The sequence below is a fragment of the Fulmarus glacialis genome, unplaced genomic scaffold, assembly GCF_000690835.1.
Source record: "Fulmarus glacialis isolate BGI_N327 unplaced genomic scaffold, ASM69083v1 scaffold35642, whole genome shotgun sequence".
Lineage (NCBI taxonomy): Eukaryota > Metazoa > Chordata > Aves > Procellariiformes > Procellariidae > Fulmarus > Fulmarus glacialis.
Genome location: NW_009197966.1, coordinates 1 through 16,159, shown reverse-complemented (window position 1 = coordinate 16,159; position 16,159 = coordinate 1). Strand labels below are relative to the sequence as shown.

The 16,159-nt window shown below is 38.1% G+C and overlaps 1 protein-coding gene across 1 annotated transcript in view; it reads right to left on the bottom strand.

The window, feature by feature from the left end:
* LOC104073084 (CLIP-associating protein 1 {ECO:0000250|UniProtKB:Q7Z460}-like) overlaps positions 1 to 16,147 on the bottom strand; it is a gene marked incomplete at its 3' end in the record, with an annotated part of 31,316 nt that extends 15,169 nt beyond the window's left edge. Inside the window, exons 1-2 of the mRNA XM_009572747.1 lie at positions 15,958 to 16,147; positions 3,265 to 3,343 (exon numbers count right to left, since the gene is read on the bottom strand). Of these exons, the coding sequence (XP_009571042.1) occupies positions 3,265 to 3,343; positions 15,958 to 16,137 (259 nt within the window). The remainder of the gene's footprint in view (positions 1 to 3,264; positions 3,344 to 15,957) is intronic.
* Positions 16,148 to 16,159: the final 12 nt, after the last annotated feature.

The window sequence follows — 16,159 nt, the reverse complement described above, 5'->3', positions numbered from 1 at the left end:
ACCTTATTGCTTTCTACATCTACCCGAAAAAAGGTTGGAGCAAGTCAGTCTCTTTTCCCAGGTAAGAAGTGGTAGGACAAGAGGAAATGGCCTCAAGTTACACCAGGGAAGGTTTAGATTGGAGATCAGGAAAAATTTCTTCACTGAAAGGGTTGTCAAGCACTGGAACAGGCTGCCTAGGGAAGTGGTTGCCCCACCATCTCTGAAGGTATTTAAAAGACCTGTACATGTGGCACTTAGGGACATGGTTTAGTTGTGGACTTGGCAGTGTTAGGTTTACGGTTGGACTCGATGATCTTATGGGTCTTTCCAACCTGAATGATTCTATGATTCTACTTTCTTCTGGCATCTGTAAAGAACTCAGTATAATTAGAGTCAGTACACACAGAGTCAGCTATGGCATAGAAGAGACAATACAGAAAGAGGTAAAAAGAAGAGGTACCTCACAAACTTTTAAGAGCTCTCTGCAGAACAGCTGTGCAGAAGGTAACTCAGCTAACAAAGTGCACTTGGATTTTCACATAGTTCTCAAGAAGGGGTCTTACAGGAAGGAACATACCATAATGATAAAAGGCGTGGAGGAAGAGACATCACCCTGGACAATGGACCCTAAATCCACCATCACTGCACAGGAAACAGGTTGTTACAGTAGACAGCCTCATGAATATATTAGGTCAATTTTCAGGAAGCAGCGATGTAACAAAGAAATAGATTATCAATGATTATGAAAGTAATAGATGACTTAATAAAACCAAACAGAATTATGCCACTATAAACATATGCTGCATCTGTGCTGTTACGGCTTCCTAAACTCAAAAGCACTACAACAGAAGGGCACTGAAAGAGGAAACAAGAACAATAAAACCTGTGGAATCATGTGTACACAAGAAAGAATTAGACTGGGACTCTCATCCGGGGCGGGGGGCACGAAGGATAGCAGAGAAGAGGCACAGAAGAGATACATAAAATGAAGACTGGCATTCAAGAAGGTAGGAAATGATGGCTCACCTCTCTAACACAAGGTCTAGCAAGCATCAAGTTATCAGGCAGCTAGTCCGAAACAAGAGTTTTGCATAATTAAGCATTACTACAGAACACTGTAGAAGCCAAAGGTCTACGTGGGTTCAAAAACCAACCAGATAAAGCTGTAGGAAAACAGGGTGACAGGGGAAACACTGAAGATACCATCTGTCTCAGCTGGCCCTAAAATGCAAGACTGCTGACAGCTGGGAGGGTCATACAGAAGGAGTTATCACTGCATATTTGTCCTGTCCTTACTTTCTTCTCAGGCAAATGGATCACTGTCAGACACTAGTCTTTGGTCTGACTTAGTGGAGTCATTATCAGATTACATTAGAAGCCAAATCTGTGGAGTCAACAGAACATGATTTGGGAAACTGCTGGTTCTTTAAGTTTTTAGAAGGAAGCAGTTTTCTTGCTCACCAGCGTGTTTTTAATTACTCTCGTAAACCCTGGACTATCCACACTCCCAGACATTCACAATAAAGTTTTTGTATTACTGCTTCACTGACAAAAACTGAAAATTATCCAAATCTTATTATAAGACTTGGAGAGACAGCTACCAACTGAAGAGAATTCATGCTATAAACCACTCTTAAAAAGTAATCTAAAATAAAGATTGTTTTCTGCCTTTACTGAGACTAACATTTCAGTGTCTGTTAAGCTTATAGAAAAGTTGATCATGCACAAGAGTGACTTGCGTATTTAGCATAATGCACTCGACAGGTCTTGATTCTAGAGACGCTCGGAAGACCAATTTCAGTTGAAGGCACTACTACTCAGCTTTTCTAAAAAGTACTTCTGCAATACACAGCTTTAGATGTCTACTGATGTTACACATGTTCGATGGTCACCCAGTGCCAGTACTCTTTTTTTTTTTTTTTAAACATAAATGCTACTGAGTACTGAAATTTAAATCTTTAATTTGCTCATAATCTCAAACTACTTAAATACTGGGACAAAGAAAAAATAGTGTTTTCAAACTATTCTGAAATAGTTCACAGTTAAAAAAAACAAAAAACAGAAGAAATAAAAAAAGCTTTCCAACCTTTAATGAACTTGCTGTAATTTTAAGTTCTACACACCACTGAAATATAAATCAAAACAGAGTAACACTCTGAAGCCTAGCACTGTTTGTAGCTACAAATGGAGACTATTCAGAAATCAATATTCCGCACAGCACAATACACCTCCAGTTCCCTTACACTGCTCCAATACAAAACAGCCAAAGAAAAACCCTCTGCAACAAAATAGATTTAAATTCTGAAGCGCACTATTGCCGTAGTTGTACAGCATCCTGAAACATGCTTTCAATGAATTTAGTTAGTAACTTGTCATAAACTACACTTCGTATTCCTAAACTACCAAATTTTGCCGATTTCTTAACTCTTAAATACAAAAGTAGACACGGAAGAGGAAGCTTAATATTTTGACAGACAATTTGAGATAGCTGGGCATGTGGGAACAAGACGCAAGATAATTCACACAAATTTTGGAAAAGGACATTAAGCTAGAAACTTCTGTTAAAAATAGCCAGTGATATAACACCGATGTTAATGCCCTACTATCATTATCTGTTTTCAAGGACAGCAGCAAAATGAGTTGAGCAGCATAGTTTGCTCGTACTTCCCAGAACAACTGTTTCATACTCAGACACATGTAGATCCATTAATATGAAATTCATTTGAGTAAACATTTCACACAAGAATAACAGTACTTTTTTTTCATCCCATAAAAAGTTTAGACTACTAAAAGCTACAGTCCAGTTATCTAACAGGAGGTGGACCACATAGTCCTCTGAGACCACAGGCTTCAGCAGACATAAGGCTCTAATTAAAGTGATCTGCACATAAAACCTTCAATCATTAACACAAGTTAAAGGTAACACTTATGTTCCCATGTAATTTTTAGAGGACTGTCTTGGGGAACAGTAAGCAAGTACATAGCATGGGAGTGGTAAGCAACTACATAGCATAAAACTAATCACTGAAAAGATATTCCTGGAACCTTTAAAAAATCCCAACCACCGCCTAGAAATCAGTGATTGCATGACAAATAAATATTTACAAGTTAATATAAAATCATTTAAATTCCAACAACAGCAATAAGATGCCTACCAATATATTATATTTAGCCCAGAAAGCTTTCAACATGTTCTACTTCAGCTGCTAGGGGAGGAAAAGGGGGGGGGAAGTAAAAAGCATCTTTTACTTTTTGGTTTTAAGAAAGTTGTATTTCACTTACCAGTTCCTATATAGGATTTAAAGCGTCCTGATAGTCTGTCGACAAAGGCACCTAAAACATCTAATCCCAGTAATGCTACCTGTTGAAACAAAAGCATTAGATATACAAAACAGATCACTAAAAAATTCTTTAGAATATATTTTAAGGAAATCAGATACATATATGCAAGCATGCTGAAAGTCTGTATCTTAACCTAAAGACAAATTAAAGTTCCAATTAGAGAGCTGACAATGCCTTGAAAGCTTTCATTACAACAAAATTATCAGAATATGTTTGGAATGGATCAAGTATATTTACATATACCAGAGAAGTTCAGATTTTTCAGTACTTGTTGTAAAACAGAAAGAAAATAAGTATTAGAAATCCAATGTTTTAGTATTTTCAACTAGAAATTATTAAAATTCAAATTAATAATTATGAGGACTAAGGAGTTGGAAGAAGCTCTTTTTTTTTTTTCCCTCTCTGGATCATATATTAAGACTGCAGTTCTGTCCCTCATTTTCTTTAAAAGATTACTCTAGAGGTCTAACTCAGTATTAACTGAAAATCAAAATTCCTTTGAAACAGGTACCAGTAAGGCTTTAGGCCTTACTTCCTCTACCAGGTTTCTAAGCTGATGAAAGAAACAAAACAGAATGCCTTAGTAACAACAACAAAAACACACACAAAAAAAGGAGGGGGGTGGGGTGGGGTGCAGTTACCAGAATCAGAAAAAGCAAACAACTTAAAATGCAAAACTAACTAAGCCCCCAAACATAAGTACTAATACAGACTGGAAAAAAAACATGACTTAAACAGTTTCCCAGATGCTAAGAGCTTACTTCAATCTGGCTACTTAGCTCATCCACTAAGGTCATTACATCGTTTTCCAAACTCCCAAAAGAAAACAATTGAGAGAAGTTAATACCGTCTTCCCTAGCAGTTCAGACCACACCATTTGTCCACCTGCTTGTTAAGCAACTTCTAGGGAAGTTTTATTTCTCTTCATTTGCTCTTGTACAAAAAAAAAAAAAAAATCAGAAAACAAAAGGAAGTTCAAAATACTACTGGGACTGTGAGGAAGTTCCCATGTATGAACAGAAACTAGATGAGAGGACAAGATCCACTAATATAGAAACAAAAACATGATCAGAAATGATCAGTTAAACTAAATTATTTTAACAACTCGGGACACTTTTTTTCACCCTTAACTATGCTGCATACTGTTCCAGGACTTCATTCTTAATTTCCTATAATAGTTCATTACGAACACCTGCATTTTCACACCTTGTAGTTAACTCAGTTTGCTGCCCATGAAGGTGCAAATGCCAAAGGAAGGACCTCCTGAAGCTTGGACATTCATAACAGTTTTTCCTCCTCTTTATTTTCTAGTAAGACACGTACCGCGAATTTTTCCCCAAGAAGATATGAGCAGAATTACTCCCCTCTATTAGCTATTTATTGTTATAAAACTTGGAACCACATTTTCTTGGACAACTCGGTTTCCTTAAGATCCTTATCTGTCACAATTGTCCACACTACACAACAGGCCAAAAAAAATTTGACTGGAGGTGAATGTGAATACACATGGCCCACGCACACAGGATCACATGAGCCTTGTTTCCTCAGGAAACTAGACAAATAAGGTCCCCATACCATCTAGGATCTGAAGCAACTGCATAATTAAGCAGATTTTAATAAACTCAGTATTGGTATAATAGATCTCCTTTTAAACAGGAGGTACAAAACTTAGGTCCAAGTTAGTACAACTTACTTGGAAATTTACAGAATTTTATTACATCCTAAAACAGAGAATAGCAAACATAAGTGGATGGCATCACTGGCTTCAATTAATATATTGCTAACAAATGACTGCATCTACAGCTTTGTATGAGAAAACAAAATACTGTAATTGATAACTTAAACAAAAAAATATAAGTCAGCTTTTATGGTAATGTAAAGGCTTCCCAAAAGCTCTTTCCTTTAATGCTCTTTTTCAGATTGTTAAACTATATGAGACCCGAGACAAAATCTCAATCTAAAAAGTGATGCCTGAAAGAAATAAGAAATTCATTCTGGATATACATTGTTTTCCTATGCTTCTGTTTCCTGACTACAAGCCCCACCTTAGACTTGCCTTCCCGTGACAACTTTTAAGATACCTTTCCCGTGCAAGTATTTTGGGGTCTATTAATGCACAAACTGCAGCCTTTTGTAAAGGTATTTACAGAGAGTCTCTCTCTTCTCCACTCATTTGATTATCTTTCCAAAAATCTCTCTTGAAGACTTCTACCATTCTGAACAACAGCAGCTCAGAGATTTAAAAAAGTAAAGCACGCATGGCTGTTTTTTACTACAGATCTACTCTTTACTAATCCCAAAGAAGAGTTCTCAGTAAGATGGAGAGTATTTCATGATTAATTCATCCAGTGCTTAGCCTCTAGGGTTTGGAGGGGTTTTCAAGGGATTTTTTTGCCCTTTTTTTTGGTTGGTTGGTTGGTTTTGATTGGGGGGGACGGGGATTGTTTGTTTTTAAAATCTCACCTGGGTAAAAACAGTGGCCATACAGAATATTTGAACCTCCATATACCTAACGGTCAGAGGCTTGATAACTACTAAAGAAATGGTTATTTATCCTACCATGACTGTTATTGCCAACAAAGAATCTGATCATTTGCATTTCATTTGTGTAAGAGTATTTTACTTTGATCAAGAGCACCCACTGAGATAATGCCTGCATATTCCGTATTTTTGTATCCCTCCCTGTGAATGGGTAAAGTTTAATCACCTCTTACGATGCAAGTCACATTTATCTTGATTAACCATTCAAGCAGTTGTCAATATGGTGTTGGCTCTTTGTAACTGTCTATCAAAGATTTGCTTAATGAATGCAGTAAGGGGTTCTACCTCAATAACTAGTGTACAAAATCCACTTCAGTAAATACTATAAGTTTAAATATCCTGATGAGTAGTTTTGTCTTGTGATGTCCTTATTGTATTAAAATACATAGTTCAGACTGCACAGGATGAAATAAAGCTTTCAAAAGTTACCTTTCTAAGTCAGAGTACAATATGAGAGTAACCCTAGCTTTAAGAAATGCAAAAGTAACAAACACTGCTGTGAAATTCTCATTTTTTAACAGCTACTAAATAAGAACCTTTACAGATAAGAGGTAAGGGAACAGGTTACTACGGTCTTAAAGGAGTAATCCTCTATCTACAACATGATGGTTATTCTTCAGATCATACAAAGTCCTCTATGGTCTGCAACTTTGAAAAGATAACAGGTATGAAATGTCATGATATTTGCAGAGTAAGTATGTGACCTCAGGCTGAAAGTAATGGGAAACTGCTCTCGCTACAAAATTGGCTCTCATTCCACATTTCAAAACAAGTCAGCCGAAGTATACCACTACAGAGTATACCAAATAAACTACCTCCCAGTGTTTTTGTAAATTGGTCTTAACATTTCTCTGCTTTGACACACAATGTTCTGAGTTTCAGCATCTCATGGTAGGTATCATCCATGCAGAATTCAAGCAGCCTTTTGGAAGAAGTCCTTAACAATTGATAGAAAATCACATGAGCAGCATTAAAAAAAATTAAAAAAAAAAATCACAAGTCAAGGCAGATCTGATCTGCAAGAAAAAGGTTCCAAGCTCTCAGACACTGTGTGGGACCATGTACCAACGCAGGCTCCCCACTAACAGAAAAACCTCTCACCAGCATCATGGCTCTTTCCCCACTAGCTTCAATGAGGGATGTATTTCTTCTGGGATTAAAATCATTGGATCTGTTTCTTGCTCTGCATTCATTAAGCCTTTTGTGTGCTGCCTAGAAAAAGCCTTTGTATATTGAGACTGATTCATCATCTCACTATTGTTTGATGCATTTAAACATTGCTTTTGAGGTTCACAATGAAAAAGAAATTTAGGAACTGGAGTTGCTTAGTTGTTGAGCTATTCTTTAACAAGCCAGTGTTCAGGACCATCCTTGACTTCTCAGATCACAACAAAATTGCCAACCCAACTGAAATATTTTATCTGTTCCGGAAAGGACCAGACTCTAGTGAAATCAAGATGTCCCAACCAAAATGTGATCATGAATTGAACCACTGATTAAGAATTGAGCCTATTTCTTGCTCTGCAGCTTGTTCCTTTTCCAGCTCTCCTTCTACACAGACTGTAGAGCACTGCCACTGCTCTTCTGTGGGCAACTTCTAGGCATTTAAGTCTTTGCTAGGAAAAGAAATACTGTTTTTCAAACCATACCTGGTTAGCCATGCACACTTACAATTATTCTCACTGTCATTCTATAATTTCCCATCTCTGTGGGGGACATCTAGGGGCAGGACACTACTAGAAAACCATCTCTAGTTACCTAAGTTGCCAAATGACCTTAATGTGAATGTCCTTGGATTTGGTCATAGGATCTCTGAACTGTACATGGAAATACAGATTCTGCAGATCTAGTCATGAGAATCTAACGGAGGAATTATGGAGGTCACTATCTGGAACCCCGAAAGAATGAAGTTAAGGCATTGGACTTCCTGTCACCATGGGGACAGCTGTGGTATCACTAACAATCAACAGACAAACACAAAACAGCATGCCAAACAACTACGCCCTGCAAGAACAAGCATTGTTCCAGCACTGCAATGCTGGAACAAGGCATATGCAAGAACATAATGAGGTTTTTTTTTGTTTAAGTATTGTCAGCCAAGCCCAAAGGTGTACTTTCTCAATTCTCAAATAATCTCAAGCACCTTCCAAGCAGCTAAACATGACTCAAAAACATGTATATATGTGCAGTCTCTTCTGCTTCACTTCTTGAAGTTTCTTATTCCTAGTTCTCTTTACTCATCTCCTTAAATACACTTCTCTCCTATTTCACAGCATACTCAATCACTTTTTGCTCCCTTTACTGTCTCCCACTCCAATTCTCTCCACATCACCCACTTCGCTGAGATCTACCAATATTCCATTCCCTCCCTTAACCCAAAAGCTTGCAAATACCAAAAACTGCCCCTGGCTCCATGGGCAGAAGGAAGCTTCCATTTTCCTGGGTCGTTTCTTCAACCCAGGTGGTTCTTCAGTCCCAGCCTCCATTCAGACTCCATTCTCCCTTGTACAAGAAAATGCATTGCTGCAATCCTCCCACTCAGCATCAATTGGACAACTGCCTCTGCTGACAGCAGCCAAAATTGCAGTCCCAGCTGCTGAAGCTACCACACACATCATCTATACTTTAGATACTTTAGCTGACAAGAAAGCATTATTTCCATTCTCTTGCTTCTTTCATCTTCAAGGGTACAAAAGACACACTTCCAAATATGTATACAATTTTTTTCTTTTTTTTTAATGTATATCACATCACTTTACAAAGAGAGAGAGGGGTTGCTGGTAATCTAACAAACTCTTCAAGCTCAACAATTTGAGTTGCAAGTTATTCAGTAAATGAAGAGCCTCCACTATCTAAAAATGCAAGTTTACTGACTTCAAAGCAATATTTTGCAACTATAACTTGGACTACAAGGTAAGATTCTCCTGAGAGTATCAAATCTTTGCTACTGTTAAAACTACACAGCAGCTGCAACCCGCACTGTCTCAAAAGGGCTATAGACTACCAAACTTCTTATGATAATCTTCCTTTCATTACCCTTCTGTGATTGTGCCAACCACAGATCATTTCAGTGTCGCAGTGCAAGTAACCACACTACCAGAGGATTACTGAATGAATCACCTATAGTTATACAGAGATTGATGAGTGTAGCTCAGCACTGAAAAGTCTTGGTTTCTCCAGAGATCCTTCTCGACAGCATAGATCTGGGAGGTCTTTGTTATTTTGACCTCTCCTGTATAGCAGCCAAAACAAGCAAGTATAGTGCTGTCATAAAAATTTTAAAGCTTACCAAAAAAAAAAAAAAAAAAAAAAAAAAAATATTTGTTTTACTGCCCTTTGCCCATGATGGGAACTGTAACATTCCTCCTCCCCCCTGCCCCGCATTAATTAAGAAACATTTACCCAATTGTGAAGAACACATTAGCATAACATTGAAAATGGTTACTGGAAAAACGTTTACAACCTCCCATTATTTCAAAATCTCTCATGTTATTCAAACTGACAAGTTCAGACTGAAAGTGTGATCTCCAAATTGTTCTGTATTCTGTGGACAATATAGTGATCAGTACTCTAAAATATGTCATAGGCTGCCTCCAGCTTGATCCATTACAGGAATATCTACACTTTGCTTCATATGTACATTAAACATTCCTCCCTTGGCCATTGTCATAAATTTTTCATAGACATTGTTCCAAGGACAGTGAGCAGAAAACAAAAGTATATGATACAGCAACACCTGACATTTTAAGACATTTTCTTTTTGAGATTGTCTGGCTTAAACTTTATGTGCTGCAGTGGAAAAAGTTTGAAGACAGAGCCTCTTTAAAAGCAAGGCTCAGTGGGAAGACAATGATATGTATCCTATTTCTCTTTACAATAAATAAAAAAAAAAAGCTTTTTTCCCCCCCAAAGAAAATTGCTCTTGAAAGCCTTTCTAAGCATGTTGATGGAGCAAAACACAGAAACACTTTATTTTAGGACTTAGTTCTTCCAAAAGAATATCATTGTTTTTGTGCCCAAGGTCTCTTATTTTCCTTCCCATTTCCTTTTATTTAAATTGTATTAAACATTCAGTGATTCCCATTCTCTGCTACTTACTCCTACCCCTGCACCAACTCCTCTCCTGTGAGGAGCCAAGTACTCATGCAGCTGAATAGTAACCTGCTTTAGGAAATGAGTCTAATAAATGAACAAGAGAAAGCATCTTCCCAGCCAGATCTCTTCCCTGAGCCTGTTTACTCTGCAGCCTCACAAGCATTCGCCTCAGAGCAATGAAGGCACGACGCACCATTACAAGTGAGCAGCCAGGGAAAGAAACTGCTTAAATCAGCAATGCTGCTAAAAATGCATGTTGAACTACGCATGGCTCATGTGTGTTGAATGCTGCGAATTCTATTCTGAAGGATGCACCTCTCCTCTTGCACACTGCACAGAGCTTGGAAAGGGTCTCTGTTGACATCCAAATCAATCAAACCACAGGCTAAAAGGGATAGCCCTGTTCTCCCTCTTCACTTGCAGGCGTATTTGATCTGATGCACTTAAATCTCCTGTAGCATCAGTCAAATTAGTGTTGAAACACTAGAAAATGAATTCAGTATCAACAAAAACTTAATTGCCTCAAGAATGACAGTGAGAATGCCTGGCCACAGGAGAAGCAGAGCTGCTATTTCAACAGGGACTACAGTTAGGCTGGATTACACAAACTGAAGCTGCAAAACAATTGAGAACTGTCAATTCCACCTCCGGAGGAGATGCCTGAGAGTTTGAGACTATACATTCCACATTCCTAATTAAAGGCTGGACAAAATTAGTTTTCATTAAACTTAAAATAATTAAAACTTCTTGCAAGTTTCCCTTGTCTTCTGGAGAACTGCTTGATTATTTGGCTAACATTCAATAGTTTATTTAACATTCTATGAACAGAACATAAATAATACATGAAAAAATAATAATTATTAATCAAGAAAAAGAATCAAATCATTGAGCTTGAAAACTAAAACTGCATTCATACATGGACAGGTCGAACCACATTCTCATTACATAGAAAGAAGGGAATTAGCTCCCACATAGCCAAGATGAAACAAACAACTTGAAGAAAGGAATAATGAAATTCAGCAAAGAGCTCAAAGTCAAACATTTCTCCTCCAACAAAGACATTTAAATTACCACTATTTGCTAACAAAGACTAAGGAAATATCAGGATCTATAAAGTAACTGAAAAATAAAGGTTGAGGTGGGTCCTCTTTTATTCCATTTTTCTGTCCTGCAACTCACTATAGCATTCGCCTTTTGTGTAACATATGTAACTTGTGTTCAACTTGAGATCCAAAATAACCCACACATTTTCTTCCTAAGAATGGCTACTCAATCACAAGCCTCACATTCTGCATTTGTGCATTCAATTACTCTTACTGAAATGTAGGACTTCACATTTTTTTTTCTGAACTTTCCTTTTTTATTTCAGATCTCAGTATCTGCATTTTGTTCAAATAATTTTAAACTCTAGCTTCACCTATTACACACGCCATCTAAGACACACTTACGTGCACTCAACAAAGATACAACTGCTGCTATCTCTTTGCAAGGACTTCAGACAAACGTCCTAACCACTTGTCTTAATTATTTGCAAAATTACAGTTCAAATCTTCTCTTTCTTTCTGGAAACTGAAAGCTCCTCCTGCTGGCCTTTTGTTGAACTAAAGACAAACCAAAATAAATACTTGCCAAACCAAGGAAATAAAAAAATGCAACAATACCATTATTGGTATTTTAGTATCTTTCAGTATTTGGTGTTGAGACAAACAAAGCTAAGAAAAACCTCACTCTACAGGAAGCATAGAATAAAAGATAACTCCAAGGATTTGCCTAAAAGAAACAGATTATCCACACTATCAGAAAGAGAGAGTGTGAAATTGGATTTTTTCTTTGCACGGCAAACAATCTGCTGCTCTGACATAAAAACAGTGATTATTAATTATTTTCCTACTGCAGTTGAGGAATAAAACAAGCTAAAATATCAACTACAAAGGTAAGAAGTCCAAAAATTACTCACAGTCACAAACGTTACTGATTACTTTTCTCACATAAAACTACCCTGAGAAACTACCAGAATTTTAGTCATAGGTTTTTATTACTTCTGATCAGATGCGATTTGCATAAAGAACTGAAAGTTGGCTTTATTGCTCAAAAAATAAACTTTATGGGGTAACTATTCAACTTTGGTGGGGTTAAAAAAACACAACATGTTAACAGCCAAGAGTAGACTTGCAAAGCTCTACTTGAAAAGTAGTATTTCTCCATCGCACATCTCTTCAGCAGAAGTTCAAAGCAAATTTCCAGATTACTTATTTGAGTCAGACACAGTTTGAGCCAGCAGATTGTACAAAGTTAGATAATCTTGTAATTATTTCAAGTGACTATTGACTACAAGAGAGACATAAGAGATGTGTTAGTTAAAAGTCATGTATACATAGATGAACATCCAGATTAACGCAGTAAAGCCAGCAAGTATCTATCAGTAGTGATACCCTCAGAATGGGGAATTAATTTACTGCTTGAAGTTCACCTGAAAGTCTGAACTCAAACATTAGCACTGCTCCAGTTTTCTGAGATTGCCAAATATTTCAGAGTTTGAGAAGAACAAATAGCAGCAGAATAATACCATCACCCAGCTCTTAATACCTTGCATCCAACTTACGTGCTCCTTAAAAGGATTTCAGAATTCACTGCCCTTATTTTTTTTTCTCCACTACTCCTCACAGCCTTGGGAAAAAAGTCATTTTAAAAAAAAAAACCAACAAACCACCACCCCAAAACCAAAGCTCTACATTGTAGGAAGAGAGAGGTCAGTCCCGTCAGTCCCAAATTACATTAAATAAACCAAGCAAACAATTTTCAGTTCAGTGAGCTAACCTTTCATTCTAATGAGATCCAAAATAAAAGCTTAATTTATGCACATCTTCTGGATACTCCCTGGTGTTGCAAAGTTTTCAACAGTCTTTGGAAGCTAATTTATCACTGACTGCATTGACATCGTAACTGAAGTCCCCGTAATACACCATTAAGGTCAGCCTTTAAAGATGACTCATCTCTCTAGGTCACTCCCCATGTTCTGCAACCAACCTTCACTAGAACCCCGTTCCATTTGCAGATGAGTCAACACATTCTTAATCCTACCTTTTGATTTATCAGTAACTCAAACTGGTAATTGCGTTTTCCACTTCAATGAGCTAGATAAACTCAGAAATTTTCCTATCTGCTTTCCTAGTTTGGAACTGCCAGATTGTTTATTAAACCACTATAAATAGCTGCAAACTTCAGAAAAGCAAAAGCACTATTTAGATGGCCAAAATCTTTTTGAGACAAATTAATTCAACCTTGCTGATAACAAGTCCCTACTTGTTCACTGAATACCTATTCTCTTTTTCTCCACTCGTTATCAAGTCTGCCAAATCAACCCTCCTAGTCCTATTCCCTCCAGATCCTTTCCCTTCTGGTTATGTGAGGCAGGAACTTTCCAGGGTGGCATTTCAGAGAAAGTTTTCTCTTCTCAGGCACAGCATAGAGTTGAGCCTAGAGCTCCCAGATCATGCATCTTCTCTTTCAGTATGGTCAGCAGAGTGCACTGCATGCAAGAACGGAGTTTTCACAGGAAAGGAAAGATATGGCACATCCAGGGCAAGTTACATTACTTATTCCCTCATTATCTATACCGGTGACCTGCAGTGAAAATAATGCTCCCCCCCTCAAAACTTCCTCCAGCATTCGCCACTTGTCACTCCAATTCATCTAGCTCAGCAGTTCTGATAAATAAGCCAGTCGCCAGCCACTATCACTGCTCAATTAAACAGCCATGTCAACAAGGAGAGATTAATTACTCTGGGACTTTGAAGACCTCCAAGACCTTTAGCAAGATATAAGAAGAAAGAGATGATAAGCAAAATTGTCCAAGTGCTCTACATACCCACTCCTCAGCAGAGGAAAGGGTAAGCAACGAATTATTAAAAATACAGTAACCAAAAATAAAGATTACTTCAATACTTTTCTTGAAAAATACACATAAGCCTGTGGTACTCATTACTTTACGATATCATTCAGGCCCTGAGTTTAGTAACAAAGTCAGATCTAGCATTTAAACATGTAACATCTATGCATGCATAAGATATGCAAATAAGATGCAAACCACAGTTTTCCAGAATATTTTTCATTTTCTTTTTGAAGCAGCAGATGCTGGCAGTCACCACCACAGCCAGGAACACTGGAACTGATCATGAGCAAAACACCCAAGATCTTGTGCTGTTGCAGTTAATATAATGTACAGAATATGCTTTGAACTGGAATGTTGTATGTATAAAGAGCCACCAGTAAGTGGACTGACTTACTAAGTCCACCAGTAAGTGGACTTACTGGACAAGAGGTAAAAAAAAAGACTTTAATTATTATGCAAGCTATTTTTAAAACTCTTAGAATTTGTAATACTCTTAACCTCATCTTGTACAACTGAGGCTTGTGTTCTGGAGTACTGCATATTCCTCATTTGTCCTATAGTTCTAACAGTCAAGGAGTTCTGTCACATTACATCAAAAGCAAGCAGAATGTCTTGCATTATGAAAAATACATCTCGACAAGCAAATTTCAAGTATTAACGCCCAATTTTGCCAATTTAAAAGGGCAGGAAAAACCCTTTAGATTACCCTATCGAGATAATAAGTAAATATCTAGTCCTCTTTACACAAAAGGATATTTTTAAAGACCTGTCTAGGTTTCACCGTAATCAATTATCACCAACAACTGCCCTCAGATTAGGAATTTAAAAGCAAATAAATTATACTTGTCCAACATAACATTACTCCCTCAAGCTAACCTGACCTTTAATGACAAACACACTTCCAAAACCAAAAAACCATAAGCACAGATAGAGTTAAGCCCTGTTAGTTTCAGACCCCAAACTTAGAAGTGCTGTGTGCAAACACTGGCAAGTACACAGCATTCTAAAGTCAGCAGAGGAAAAAATACCCATTTCATGAACATACCGCCCTTACCAGTTACTCCTCCGTTTGCCTCCCGAGCCTAAGCAAATAGGAAAAAATTACAATAACCTCACCACACTAAGTTCAAAGGCCCAAAGCTCAAGTCCCTCATCTTACAAGGCCAGGCAGGGAGGTAAGGGACTCAGCGCAGCGGGAAGGGCGGATCTCGATGGAGCGACAGCCGCGGGCCGGGCACGGCAGGCCAACACCGCCACCCGCCGGCGGGAGCGCAGTCCCGGCCCGGCCACACGCACCAAAAAAAAGGAAAAAAAAATATCGCTAATGCGAATACGATCGTCCTCGGCCATAAAACTACGTTGTCAATCGTGTTACCGGCTGACCAACGTCAGGAAAATTGACAAGTGTTACAAGAGACGTGTGCAGGAGTAATCACCGTTTTCCTGTCGCTCAGCCTAAAAAGCACGGGGAAAAAAAAAGCGAAACATGAGTCATCATTGGGCTGCTATAAAGATACTATATAACTTCCCACGTACAGGGAAGTCACCTAAAGACGTTATAAACAACTTTAAACTTACAACGGGAACCCCAAGAAGCAAATTATTCATTAAATCCTATAAAACACACACGGTGTAATACAAACCCGGTAAAACAGCACTCTTCACGGCCTACAGAAAATAATGGCAATCCCATGAAACATTACACCCAAGTACAGAGACCAAGGAATGGGAGTGGTAGTAAAAAAAAAAAGAAAAAAAATCACCACCTATCTTGTTGCAGAGTAAGAAACACAACCCGTATATGTACAATAGTTATGTGTTTTTTTTTTTTAACATTAGGTACAAAAACGTTTAACCAACGATAAAAGCAAAACCAAAAAAAACCCATTACTGCTTCTTTTAGGACAGAGGAATAGAAACAAGAAAATGTTAACCAACCCCTCCTAAAATTTCTGAATTTCCCTTTGTGAGGGGAGGGATAAAAACTGGTATAAACGTAGTTTTATTTCTGCTCGTATCTGATTAAAAAGTAATCCGGAGCTTTGTACCTCCCTACCATGATGAATCATGGTCTTCCCGTACCAAGCACCGCCGACCAGCCTTACCTTAAAATTACTAGAGTTGACCCATCCTGTTAATTCGTCGATCACTTTGTCAAGGCGCTGCTGGTCCTGCTCCACATCGGGGGACCTGGCCGGGTCGCTCAGGTACTCCAGCAGCTCCTGGCCGACCTGCATCCTGCGGCCCACGTCCTTCTGCTGTACCTGGTCGCAGAAATAATCCATACCGGCAGGCTCCATCCTCGCC